Source organism: Pelmatolapia mariae, linkage group LG14 (genome assembly GCF_036321145.2).
Source record: "Pelmatolapia mariae isolate MD_Pm_ZW linkage group LG14, Pm_UMD_F_2, whole genome shotgun sequence".
In the NCBI taxonomy this organism is placed as follows: Eukaryota; Metazoa; Chordata; class Actinopteri; order Cichliformes; family Cichlidae; genus Pelmatolapia; species Pelmatolapia mariae.
This window is the reverse complement of record NC_086239.1, coordinates 29,867,030-29,880,785: the sequence shown is the minus strand read 5'-3', so window position 1 is coordinate 29,880,785 and position 13,756 is coordinate 29,867,030. Positions and strand designations below refer to the sequence as shown.

Sequence of the window (13,756 nt, the reverse complement as noted above, 5' to 3'; positions counted from 1 at the left end):
CCCATCCATACAGAACAGCATTCTTCTCAGAAACTGTCCCGCTCTATAATAGATTAACTTTGAAGGCCAGTATCTTTAATACTGCGTGTCTCGCTATAGTTCTAATATTTTTTTTGCTCAATCAGCTGCAATGATAAAGACATTTCATAATGACATTGTAGGAAATGACTTCTACATTGAACCGTTTTTTAAATCCAGTTTTAATTAAACTGGTTTTATCATGCATTTACACATGACCACACAATTAGAAGAAAAACTTCAATTCAAAGAATATTTTTATTAATTTCATTTCAGCCTTATATGCCCCTTTACTTTTCAGGCTTAGCAATATTGCCCTACTTTGAGTTTTGATTCAGGGCAACAGCAATGCCCACTGAACCCACAGGCTAAACGACTACCCCCCATAATACTGTTGTCTTCAGTACTATAGCGGCATCTTACTACCTATACATCATTTACTCTACTTTGGCCTGCTCAGACCTACAATTACCCAGCGTTTCTTTCCATTCCTGTGCCCACATCTGTAATTAGAAGCATGTCATTTCCGGGCGTGGGACTGTGGCCTGCTAGTCTTTAATTAGCTGGACTACTCAGTGGCCACAACCTCGATGGCCTCCTCATGTCCTGGTCTGAATAAAACTCATGAAATTCAAGGATAAATGGAAATGATTCTAGGAACTTGGGTTTAGGCATCAGCCATCGTTGGATTTAACCATAGCATTAGCTCAAGGAGTCATATGATTTAAGTTATATGCTATTCACCTGGTGTTACACTTGGAGAGAAAAAATTGGTTTCTAACTCTGTGGAGGTGGTTTTTCTTAGTAGTTTAAGTGTTTTTTTGTACCTTTCTAACTCTTATAATATGTGGGCAAACAGTAATGTATGAAAAGAGGGTCAGGGCTTTGCTTCTCTCCTTCTCCACACAGCAGGGAACTGGCCCGAGGTTAAGACATTTAATTTCCACTCAGGACAGGAGAGGTTTTAGAATTTCAAATATGACCCTTGCTCAGGAGAACAGCTTATTGAACTGGTGCATCAATGCTGTTCCCTTTCATTAACTAAGCTTTCATCAGGGAGAGAGAAAGAATGAAAAAAGGCAATAAGAGAAGTAGATTTATTGACGGGTTTATTGGCAGGTGTGCCTAATCTTGCTCCTCAAACCAATCTAAAGATCGCTGTCTTGTGGAGAAAGGCAAGAAATAATTGCAAAGGGTAGCCATGTGAGGATGAAGTATCTTTTTTTAACATGTGGGGGTTGGCAGAGGAATAGAATTGCCTTGTCTCCTTAAATCTCGGCTGTGCAGACTGCTGGTAGTGACATTAATATGACTGACCTCACTGGAGAATTCTTTCTCCCCCTCTATCCTCTTCTCCACAATTGCCCCCAGCCCCAAATCCCAACCTGTTCTGCATCATTGGTGAGGCACCTCCATGACCAACATACTCACTGCCCTTCCATCCAACACCACTAAGCTCCCCCCTCCTTCCCTCCCGTCTTGTCTCACCCGACTCTCAGCATTCCCCCTTAGTTTGCCGTTAAATGGTCTCTGTGTTCCTCTGATTCTCAGGAGGGTTTGGGGGGTGATCCCAGCCCCCAATTCCTCTGAATGGTTTCTTTCTGAATGTTCATACTCTGTGACCAGCTGCTTTATATTCCAACTGTGTTAATAAGACATCCAGTTGAGACGGCCACTGGAGGCACTGAGATATTCCATATTTTCACAAATACTATTGTACGTCTTAAAATGTGAAGAAAGACAGGCCTCCGGAGTAATGCCACTTGTATAGGGCAAATGAAATCGATTACAGCCGAGCTCCCATGTGCTCTCTACAGCTGTTATGGATTTTTGCGTTTTGTTTTATTAGAAATCAATCAGCTAATTGAGAGAGAATAGCTGAAAGTGATGACCATGTGGTGCTAAAGCTGAAGACCATTATTGCACCGTAGCTGGGCTAAACTGCATTTAAATCAGGCAGCACAATAACCCAAAATGGAAATGAATTCAGAATAGCTGTCCAAGGGGCCATGAATAATATATTTGTAGGACTATAGGAGTATTTTGTCTTACCGTGGACAGTGAGCGTAGCTGATGCCTCCGCCTTGCCCACCATATTCTCTGCCACACATGTGTAGGAGCCCACATCAGCAGAGACCAGACGACGGATCTTCAGGGTGTGGTCCTCGCGAATTTCATACCTAGATTAAAACAGGTACTCATATATCACATGTTGTCAAAGACACAAAAACAGTTGCAGACAAAGACAAAAGCGAGGGTGGATCAAACAAAGACGGGGAGTGTGTGACTTAGGCAGGTATTGTGGGATGAAAGGGGACCAGTTGATGAGTCATACCTTCCTTTCGGCAGGTCACCATCATCTTTCCTCCAGCGGACAGTGGGAACTGGATCGCCACGGGCCTCACACCTGAACTCTACGCTTTGGTCCACTAACACCACCTGGCTACTCGGGCGACGGACAAAGCTGGGACGCTCTGCAGAGATGAAAAAGAGCACGTAAATGAACACACAGCAGTCCTTCAATCATGTTTTTTTAATAGAGCTGAAGCTTTGATTCCATCAAAAAAACCCCTCAGATCTGTCTCAGTTCCGTCCAAATGAAAAAAAAAAAACTAAAAATAAATCAGTGGAAAAAGTTAAAAAAAGAAAAAGAAAAAGATAAGAAAAGGCAAAAACAGTTGTTTTGTATTTATTTAAACCAAGGTGTCAGTGTTCATGCTAATATAATCTCTCATTATTATTCAGTTTCTAGTACGTGTCAGTTCAGTAAATGAGTTTTCTGATTTGCCTTCCTCTGCTGTTCACCATTTTCTCTCTTTTTAGTGCAACTTCCCTTTACTTTGCCCTACTTTACAAGATAAGCGCCACCACAAAGATTCAATGAGCTTAGACTTTAGAAAGTCAAATTGCTCGGGAAATCAATTTAGAGCACCTGCATGTTTTAATAAAAAAAATATTGATGTTTGGTGCTAGAGTATTTTTATTTGTAAATCCATCATAGAGCCAAGCTATAGCAATATTTGAATCCCACCCCAACAAAGATAGACACCTATAAGACAAAATCCAGTATACTATAGAAGCCAGATGGTATATACCACTCTCAGTCCGACTCTCTCTGCTCAACAAGTCACAAAAGTTAAAAAAATAAATAAATAAATAAAATAAAAATAAAATAATATATATATATATATATATATATATATATATATATATATATATTAGTAATTTATAATATTATCATAAAGAGGTTGTAGAAAAATGCGAAATTCACATCTCTTAGCTTGTCTTAACACATTCCATCAGATGAGACATGGTGAATGGACTGGTTCTTATCTAGTGCTCTTCTACTCGAGCAGGCAATGCATTTTTTATATAGGTCTCATTCAGCTTCTATCTAACATTCACATACACACCCGATGAATGCATTTGAGTAACTCTGGGTTCATTATCCTGCTCAAGGATACTTTGGCAAGCAGACTGGAACATCCAGGGATGAAACCACCAACATTCCAATTAGTAGATGACCTGCTGTACCTCCTGAACCACAGCCACATACCATGGTTAGTAGTTGTTGTAGTTGTTTTTTTTTTTTTATTTAGAAAGAGGGGCAATACATATTAATGAACATTTAAACAAATGTAAGTTGTAAGGACAACTAACAACTTAGATGAAGAATTTCTTGATTATGACACTCAGAAAAGTAGAAGGAGTAGCCCTTATGTATTCTGAGTTTATTTCACTGTAATTTTCTTAGCTTGACAAAAGGTTTCTGGGGAAAGGAAATAAAGGAAGTGAAGAAGATGGTGCTAAAAATCAGGAGTCTGGACATGTTCTGTGCTTAGGCCAGAGAGAATCAGGGTCAGAGGTCAGTGACGGTGAAACAAGATGCAGCTGGTTTGCAGGGAAGCTGCAGAGAACAGCCTGAGATTCATAATGAAGTGTGAGATTGGAGGTAATCTCACACTTCATCTGATAAAGGTCAGTGACACCATTTAGTAACCTGGGAGGGAGACGATCATAGCTTAACATCTGGACCTTTGTTTTTATTCTGTAGGCCAAAAAAAAGAAAAGAAAAGTGTGTGGCTGTTGCATGTTTTGGGGGTAGCATTAGAAGCAGAAAAAAAGACAAAAATCTGAGGTACATACCAAGCACTGTAAGTTCAGCTATTTCGCTTTCACGTTCTCCAACCATATTTGTGCCGACGCACACATACTTCCCAGCATCGCTTTTCCGGGCATTTGTAATCATCAATTTCCCTCCACGTATCTGTGAAAGCAGAAGAGAAGGTGATTTGTATGGAGAGAAAAATGGCAATATTAGTCTGAGAGACACTTGGGACTTGTTGTTGACACACAGAAAACAGCAAAGCCCAAACATTAGGAAACATTTCCTGATTGCACTCAAGAATTCCAGCGAGCATTTATGTACCAAAAGCCCATTACAACACCGTGATAAAATGCACTCACAAACATATAATGGCTTGATGGGAAAGAGGCTTTTCACTGGGTTTTTGCTTTGAGCTTACGGAGACACAGTCCAACCGGATGACTTTAGTCTTTAGTTGTTTTATGCTGTTTGCAGTCACATTCAACTTGACTCTAAGCCACTATCAGCTGGCCTGTTTCTCCTCAGGGTACGCCAAGCTAAAGAATACTTTTCAAATCCAGCAGAACCACAGCTCACTGAGGTAACACCTGAGGCATTTTTTATTATTTTTTATGTATGTGCATACAACTACAAGTGAGAGCAAGTGGACGTTCATTCAAGCACACATGAACTACATACACGTATACACACCCACACACAGAGGAGAAAATGTGTGTTTGTCCAGGTGAATGTCATGTCTGTTATTTCCCAGGGCTTTGATTACAGGCCAGAGGAGATGCTTTGTTCTCAGGCAGTCGGAAAAGCAGTCCTGGTCCCAGCACAGGCCCCTCAGCCCTTCTCTCTGCTGACAACCATGCCAGTCAGCAGAGATGCACACAATAGCACGGTGCACGGTGATCTCTGTGCCCTGATAAAGCTTAAGGTTTTAAATGCACACATCAGCCTGCAAGACCAGGACCACCCTCTGCAAGCATGTAATGGATAGCTTCATTAGGGAACACCTGACAGAGAACTTGACACACAATATTGCAACAATCTGCTTCAGCCATGACCACCGTGTTAAGCCCAGTTACACATGTAGTCACATGCGTGCTAGGGCACCTCATCTATACCATTGCACTTCGCATACTCAAACAGCGTGTTTTCATCTGTTTTTGTAAAGTAGTTGCAAGAAGTTTAACTTTCTTGAAGGACAACTTTGGACAGCAGACACATTCTTCTGGTTCTGCGGCATTCCTCGGCCCTTCACCCCTGATTAATATTCATGGTAAAGCAGGAGGCAGAGGGACTTGAAGAGGCTTGGAAGCCTGGCTTATTTAGGGCACCCTGTGGTGCTGGAGGGGTTTGAAGTATCATTATGTTACTGTTTGTTTGAGGAAAGGCTTAACAGCTAAAACACTGTGACACTCACAAAGGCCCAAGGTCAGGGCAGACCATGCAGCAGAGAAAGAGGGGGTGTACTGTTGGTTCCACAGGGCTTTGACATGAGGAACCACTTAAGGCCCCTGTTCCCTCTATCCATATCCTTACCTCTGTGAGTCTGTGGCAGTTTCCCATTCTCTGCAGGCATATTTGGAGTGCCAGAGCAGCAGGGACTCTGAGAGCTGGCTAAAGTAAATGAATGCAGCAGCGGTCCTCTTTTTTTCTGCATGCATATCCTCTCAACACAACACAGTGCAGCACACTGGCTGCTGAAAGCCCCAACAATCTGACCATTATCCCTGCAGTAGAGGGAGATGGCTCTATCCTGTTGCCTTTTGTCTCATGTCATTTGGCAATGCTGATAATGCAAAAGCCCCCCATTCATCACCAACTCTGTTGGTATTCACACAGCAGTTCATTTTCCAGGCCGATAATTAGCCACAACTACAGCACAAAACGAGAAGGACAATGTGCTGCATTTTGGCCATTTATGATGCTGCCGGCAGACTCTCTCTCTAACGAGACAATGGTCTAGGCTTAAATACTGGCATTTTCTCTTTTTCTATTTAGTTGTCCCTCCCTTATTGTTCCTGGAAGACCATTTAGACAGAGTTGAGAGGGATGTGGCCAGCTGCTGCTAGTGGCACAGCAGCAGGGTAACTTACTTTTTATGGCTCTGTGGGAAACCTTTCGCATGAAGTCATGAATATATGTGAAATGGCGCACAAAGTAGGGACGTATACAATATCAGGCAGGTGGTTTTAATGCCGTGCTGGATCCATGTGTGTCACGGCACGCAGTGTGCAGTAGGTGTTTGCGTATAGCTGGCTAAAATAGATAGCACATAGAAGAATTCCGTGCGCTCTCTCTTCCTTTCTGGAGTTCATTCCCTCCTTTTTAAGCTTTATCCAGTAAATCCAAGCCATCCCAAACCCAGTATAAAGTGCAGCGCAGAGAGAAAATCCCCACTGCAGGTGGTTTGGGACCTTGCCCTGATCAACAGTGATCACCAAGGAGACTGCACGTTTAAGCATGCTGCATGGTGGGAGAAGTGGATTGAAACAAACATAACAATGCAGACTAGATGGGGTGGGGTTTGACGAGCTCAGCTGTTCATTACATTAAAAAGACCTCTGCTTCTCCCTCTATGGTCATTCATTGCAACCAAATTTACTATACCATAAACAAGCTTGCCGTACGATTTTTCTATTTCTAATACAACTTGATCTGTTAACATCTGTCACCACAGTTGATTACACATATTCCGATTGCCATTCATGACGTCTGGCGCTACTTTTAAAGTGGTCATTTGGGAACACTCAATCTCTACGGTTTTGTACTTGACAGGAAGTTTACAGTGAGCAACACCAGCTGGTCCAGACTGTTTTTAGTTCCTCAGAAGGCCCAACATTGCTCCAAGCTACAAGGACACAACTGAGTCATTAAGCAGCAGTATTGAAAACGTTTACTCAGAGAATTTCATCCAACAGCGGACAAAATCTCATATACTGCAGTAAGAATAAGTCATAGCTGCCACTATTCTGGGTGTAAAATCAGTATTATTGCAGAAACAGGAACAGTTTATCCGTGTTGTTCTTAAATAGGCACAAACGTGATTAGGTGGAAGAACGTGTGTGTGAGGCATGCATGACACGGAGATGAAACAGGACTGCTTTATCTTCAAAGTATGAGGTAGTCCAGTAGATAATAACCAAAACTGAAAGGGTAAAGGATGACAGAGATTAACATTCCTTTTATTTTACAGAAGATCAAATGTTCAACATGAATAGTTTTGATGTCAGTTTAAGGAGAGAACACCATCTGTGATGCAACAGTGGGCAAAGATAGCTGCTGCGCATACAATGGCCAGATATGCACTATATGAATGTGCAAATACTACACTAAATTCCTCCAGTCAACAAGGTCCACTGTGTAGTGAAATTTTCGTGCTCCTCAATGACAACTGACTAAACTCAGAGACAGATATGATTTAATTCTCTTTAAACCAGATTATGCGCTTGTTTCTTTCAATTATGCTGTGCAGCGTCCAGATTTCCTGAATGTGCAGCTTAGGGAAAAAAAACTGAGAAAGAACAGCTACACTGTTAAAGAGCTTGGGGCTCAATATATCCAACCTCAACTCACCCTCACTGTGCAAAACTGTGTTTAGTCATGAACAGCTCTCCGCTAAAGATAGCCAGCAGCGATAAATCACAATTCTGACCTGCCCAGAAAGTTTTATTATATTGTGCACAAGTAGCCCAGGCTGGTTTTTCAGCAACAGACTGCAGGCATACTGAGTGGAACATCTTTATTAGTAGCTTATATTTATTATCTGGGCAAGATTAGATTTTCCACGACTGTACAGTGAAGTTCAGCACTTTGTCAGCACTTGGGGGGCCAAACTCTTTGATTGCCTAAAAATTGTACAATGTGCAGCCAGAATCTTAAAATCCATCTAGTCAGATTGTTAAAATGTGATCCAGGCGCACTACTAACTACTGCCTACTCACTGCCTGCTTATGTTAGCCAACTGCTGAGTTTGACTTACTTCTAGCGAGCGCAGTATAATTAAACCCAAGTAAAAATCTCCTGCTCAAGAACAATTACTACAGACACAAACTTGTGTTTGCTACAAAGTGTTTAAGCTGGGGATAATCAAGAAACATCTTCAGTAAGCAAGCATGTAGAGCTGACTGATACTGTTGTGCTGGCCTGGGTGCTATTTTAATTAAACTGAATAATTGGTGGTTTGGTTGTAAATGCAGATAGTTGTTTTGATTCTGCAGTCACTCCTGCTGCTGCTGAGTGCAACTTTCTTCGATTACAGTCAGCTCATTTCTCCCTCCTGATCTACACTTCTCCTGGTTGATTTCACCAGTAGGCCATCCCTAATCAATGCAATGCTGCCAGCTAATGGAGCAAGACTAATTCCATACCTCAGTTATTAAGTGTATAAGGCATCAAGATTGGGTATTTTGGGTTTGGGAATTGCTATTTGTGAATAATGAGCCGAACAAATCAATCTTTCAACAAACGCTGAGGTGGTGGTAATGACTTGACCTAGAGTACTAGGTCATTCTCTCTCATAGATTTAAACAGACCGTCTTTATATACAAAGCAGTCTCTAAGCTTCAGTACATGTCAGCGATAACAGTTACTTACAGTGATTCTCTCATCTCTGTCATCAATATTCACTCCATCTTTTTTCCATGATATGGTGGGTTCAGGATGTCCACGAGGAGGTTGACACTCCAGGACTGCCGGCTCTCCCGCTGCCACAATCACATCTGCAGGATTTTGTCTGAAGTCGTCACGTAGAACTACGAGAAACACACAAAAAAGGGAAACATTTAATGAAATGCTAAAATGTTTCCCTCTGGGGATGGTATGAAAAAGGAAGAACGAAGGAAGCACCCTATTGAGGTGTTTTAAAAACAACAACAACAACTACAAAAAAACCCAACACTTTAAGTCAAGTTGTCTTAACACACAAAACTGGCTCTGCATCAAATGACAAAATGTTGAACATATCTCACTTCTGATTTACTCCATGCAGAGGATCAGTGTGTACTAAAGAGTCTGTCTGTTATTGCATCTTCACCTCTCCTTGACCTTTCATATTTAGATATTCTGAATTCATGCACCCATTCTATTTTAACATGCTTGAAAGCCTACCGTAGATCCAATCTGCCACTCCTGTCTTTTTGATTTTCCCTGCTGGAGTGCTTTAAAATAGATGACACAGCCATGGATTTTCATTTTTTTGGATACACGAGTTCCACTGTTTGTCATTTAATTATTTTTGGTGGAGAGTAATTTGATAACGAATAGATGTGGAGGTTTTAAAATATGAACTGAGTGGTTCTGTATACGTGGCTGCACCTAAAAATCATTAGTCTTTGCCTCCCTGCCTAATCAGACTAGTAGATTAATATCATTAATAAGTGGACGTCGCAACAAAGTAGATCAATGCAAATCCACTTTCTGAGGGGCAGACAAACTTCATATCAATGAGCTCATAATGTGCAGTGTTAAAGATAAACTGGAGGTTTATTGAGCGGAGAGAAGGTTATGAAAAAGCAACAAGCTCCTTTTGGCAGACAGTGTGCCAGTAATCATGTTTCCAGCTCCAATACATATATACATATAAAATATATAAAAACAGTATCTGTATCCTGAAATTCAGGCCACACACAGAGTAGGGAAGATCAAGGCACTGTGTGCGTGTGCATTGCTATCTGTCAGTAAAACCTGAAAATTATGTGCAAGTTGTTCTGTCTGCATTTTGAGGATAAAAGTTGCACTTTAGCTATCTTTTTGTCTCAGGCTCCTTAGCTTGCTCTAAAGTCACCTCAGTCACAGATCAAAGTCAGGCTCACCGAAGGACCCCTCACCTACTGACAGCCTACAAATTCCTGACTAAACCCTTTAAGCACTTAATTGGTCATTGGCAAGCCCAGATACTGCTCTCTGTTTCTTGTAACACTGAGTATTCAGTCCATTAAAAGGAACTTTGTTTTAGAGGAAGATGGCCTGTAATGGCTTCCACAGTCCTGTTGCCTAATCACACCCACGCCTCCCCAGAAGCATCTAAATTCCAAAGCATGCGGCAGCATTTATCAGAAACAAAGCAAAAGGATTCACTGTATATTTTGTGAGTTATTTGCCATTGCACCATCAAGAGAAGGCATGGGTCCACAGATCTATTCACACTGTGCTGTATACAGTTGAAAGGCAATTACGTGTGTAACTCCCTAAATTTTCAGCCTCTCACTCTAATTCATCTCACACTCAGCAGTGCAGCTGTGTGCTGAGTTCATGCTGTATGGTTAATAGCAGATCGAGTCATTCAGGAATGTAAACACCAAACATCCGATCCATTAGAGCACCAGCTCCATCTGAAGAAACTGTCTCTGTTTGTATCAGCAAATCCAGCTTGTCCTTAAGAGGATTATTGTAAAAGTCAACCTAATGTACCAAGGTATAAATATGCTGCATCAGTTGGAGACAGTGATTGATATTGATCAAGAATATGTACATTGAAGATATGAGGGAAATCATATTTTTCTTTTGAGGTAAATACAGTCTTTCAGTGCCAGGGAGCGTGAGTTCAGTAACGTTTAACTGTGACCTTAATTGCACACCGTCTTCTCTCACTGTGTCTCTACTTTCCCTGCTGGGCTCACTGTATCTCTTTTAGCTAATATTCACAGGCATCTGTCCCTCTGGAAAATAAAAAATGATATGCTCGGAGGAAAAGAGGGAAAAACGATGCTATATTGACTTGTTGGAGGCCCGAGGGAGAGCTGGCATCATTCAGTGTTTACACCAACAGTGCAGTGACCCCCCCCCCCCCCCCCCCCCCCCTCAACAGCACTCACTCCCCCACCTCACAGCCTTTCTCCACCTCCAAACCAACACCTCTTTGTTATAAACACAGCTGAGTGCAGCACAGCAGACAACGCTGAACATCTGCGTAGTGGAAAACAAAATCCTCTGGGATTGAGGAGGAGTGAGCAAGAGGGAGACAGAGGCAGCCAGACAGTCTGTGAGATCGACAGACAGACCGAAATCTGGATGGGGTACAAAGCCCCAACTCTTTCCCCAGAAGCCCCATCAGATCTGGGGCTGGGGCTGTGGCAGAATCATTTTGCCTGCCCTCCCAACTCATGTAAATAAAAGATCCAGTATTGCTCCTTCCTGTATTCACATATATCCCTGCTCGCCCCTTACAGCTCCTGTTTTGGGACCCAGAATTCTGGAGAAAAAAAAAAAAGTGATGCAAGGCTCTCACACTACGTGCTGTCCTGTAAGTGTGTGCGGTGCAGTCTGTATCTGTGTTTGGGATAATGAGCCTACTCTACCATTCTGTCTCTCTAGTGAGCCTGCAGCTGTCCCCTTGCAGATAATATTTCCTGGGCTATTAACAGAGGGGCCAAACTCAGTGTGTGTGTGTGTGTGTGTGTGTGTGTGTGTGTGTGAGAGAGAGAGAGCAAGAGAGAGAGAGAGAGAGAGGGGAGTGTATGCGTGTACAGAGAGATTTTCAGTTTGTAGCTTAATATGTGGAAATGAGCCAAAGTCACAGGTCCCAGCATGAAGACGCCTCTTTGTCCGTCCTGGATTTGCACAAATATGCTGATGATGGGATGGAACAGAGTGGATATCCGGACCTGGACAGATATCAATACGCTTTGTCAAGGTAAAGGGATGCATTCTGCCCTGTATTTCCTCTTTTCAGGAGTGGAAGAACAAAACATGTTTTACCTCACCTGGCTGACATGGCTTGCTGCAAGACAAATAGCTGACTATGCATAAAAAAGGAAAAAAAAAAAAATCATTCATCAAAGCAGAGTCTTAGCTTGTAGTGGCAAACATCTGTTGGGCTATATTGTCCTGTATAATAAATCTGTCTCCAGGTCCACAGTAGCAAATTGGAGCTGTGTTGAAGCTAATGCAATTAGCTGCCATCATTTCTTGCATTCAAACCCTCCTTTAAAGGTCAGCTGAGATGGCTGCTCTCAGTTCTGAAAACTAACAGGTTCATCACCCCCATAAGCTATCCCCTGTCCACCCACACAAATGCGCGCGCGCACACACACACACACATACACACACGCTCATTCACACACATGAACACACACTCTTTTCCTCAGGAAATTGAAAACAGATGTTTAAATGTCAAATTAAAATGAGATTCCCGTGCTGCCCTCCAACATTAATGAAAATGAAGACTTAATGCCACACACCAGTCTGGGTGGGAAGATCAGATGAGCTTTGTTCTGAGGAAATTAAACCAAGTAAAACAAGCTCTTCACAAATCTTTAGAGGGATACAAAAAACAGACCCACCAGGGAATTAAAGGTTTATCAGAAGGCACCCGCACTCAATCCCACAGAGACACAGAGCACAGCGTGGGTCTCGCCTTTGGCTTTTTCCTCAAAACAGAATGGACATGGCTATCTCCACAACGGAAGCAGAGGGAATGACAGGAGAGGAGAAAGTGAATTAATGAGAGGAAGAAGAAAAGTAGAAACAAAAGGAAGAAGAGACTCTGCTCAATGTATAATGCAAAACTGCTTCCTTTTTATCCATCCTGGTTTCCTCAGGGTAGTTCAAGTTCACAAGCTGCAACATTGTTGGGCTATCGGGGGCCAAATATCATCAAATACTACCTGAGGATATTAGACAGAGATGAATGTGCAGCACAGCGAACACCAAGAAAAATATCAAATGGCTAAGCAGCCCCAGATGTTCCTGGTTATAGGTGACTGCTTAAATCCTCAGCTGTAGCAGAAATGCATTGGTTTTTTTATTTTGCACTGCAGGAGTATTTACTATTAAAGTGTCTCAATGATTCAACATGATAGAGATGTTAAAGTTTTTGTACACGCAAAATATGTACATAAGAAATGTTTAAAAAAAATGGAAATATTGAATAATAGTTTACATGTAAAGAAAGAAAACATCCACTAAATCTCTTCTTTTCTGGTCAAATAACGGATTTATGTGCATTAAACTAAAGCTTACAGTGGATGAGCTCCCCTCCAGTCCTTTTATACTGACTATTCAACATAAATCCTCTGCCCCATCATGAGTGTTGTTTACGCCATAAGCACAAACCTGGCCTAATCACAGTGTGGCTCTGTTGTATGCTTCCGTACTGATGCTCTTCACCTTGCCTCCAGCTATGTCCTGCGATACAGACAGCTCTCATTCGCTCACTCAATGCATCTCCAACTTTGTCTTTAAATTTCTCTCCCCCCTCTCAGCATTTGACCCCCTTATCTTACCTCTCTTTCGGCTCACACACATTGAGCGGCTTACATCAAAGACAGGCTTATAGCAATGGTGTGTTAACCCATGGCACTCTACTGCAAAGGCTGTTGCAGGTGGATAATTTGCCAGAGGCGTGCATACTGTGTGTCTCTGCTTGCACTGTATAAATCTGTTTTTTTGCTGGTGGGTGTGAAGATATAACAGGACTCCTGGTGCACTCTGGAGAATCACTGCTTCCTGCCTCCTTCGTGTTTCTTTGCTCCCCTCTGACCCCACCACCAGAGAGTAGAGACTGGACACAGCAGACGCGCCTCTCTTTCTGGATCCGACTGGCGTTCTTCTGCTCTGAGCTTATTTCCTCTTGCCCACCGTGCAGAAAGTCTTATCTGTCTGTCCAACAGCAGGCAAGCCACACTGAGCATGCAGATA

At 42.2% G+C, this 13,756-nt stretch overlaps 1 protein-coding gene across 3 annotated transcripts in view; it reads right to left on the bottom strand.

Annotated features, from left to right (window-relative positions):
• The window catches only part of robo1 (roundabout, axon guidance receptor, homolog 1 (Drosophila)), a 126,680-nt gene that overhangs the window by 33,928 nt on the left and 78,996 nt on the right, over positions 1-13,756 (bottom strand). For all 3 annotated transcript variants that reach the window (XM_063492729.1, XM_063492732.1, XM_063492730.1), the window contains exons 3-6: positions 8,714-8,871; positions 4,165-4,285; positions 2,354-2,492; positions 2,071-2,198 (exon numbers count right to left, since the gene is read on the bottom strand). In XM_063492729.1, the coding sequence (XP_063348799.1) occupies positions 2,071-2,198; positions 2,354-2,492; positions 4,165-4,285; positions 8,714-8,871 (546 nt within the window). The remainder of the gene's footprint in view (positions 1-2,070; positions 2,199-2,353; positions 2,493-4,164; positions 4,286-8,713; positions 8,872-13,756) is intronic.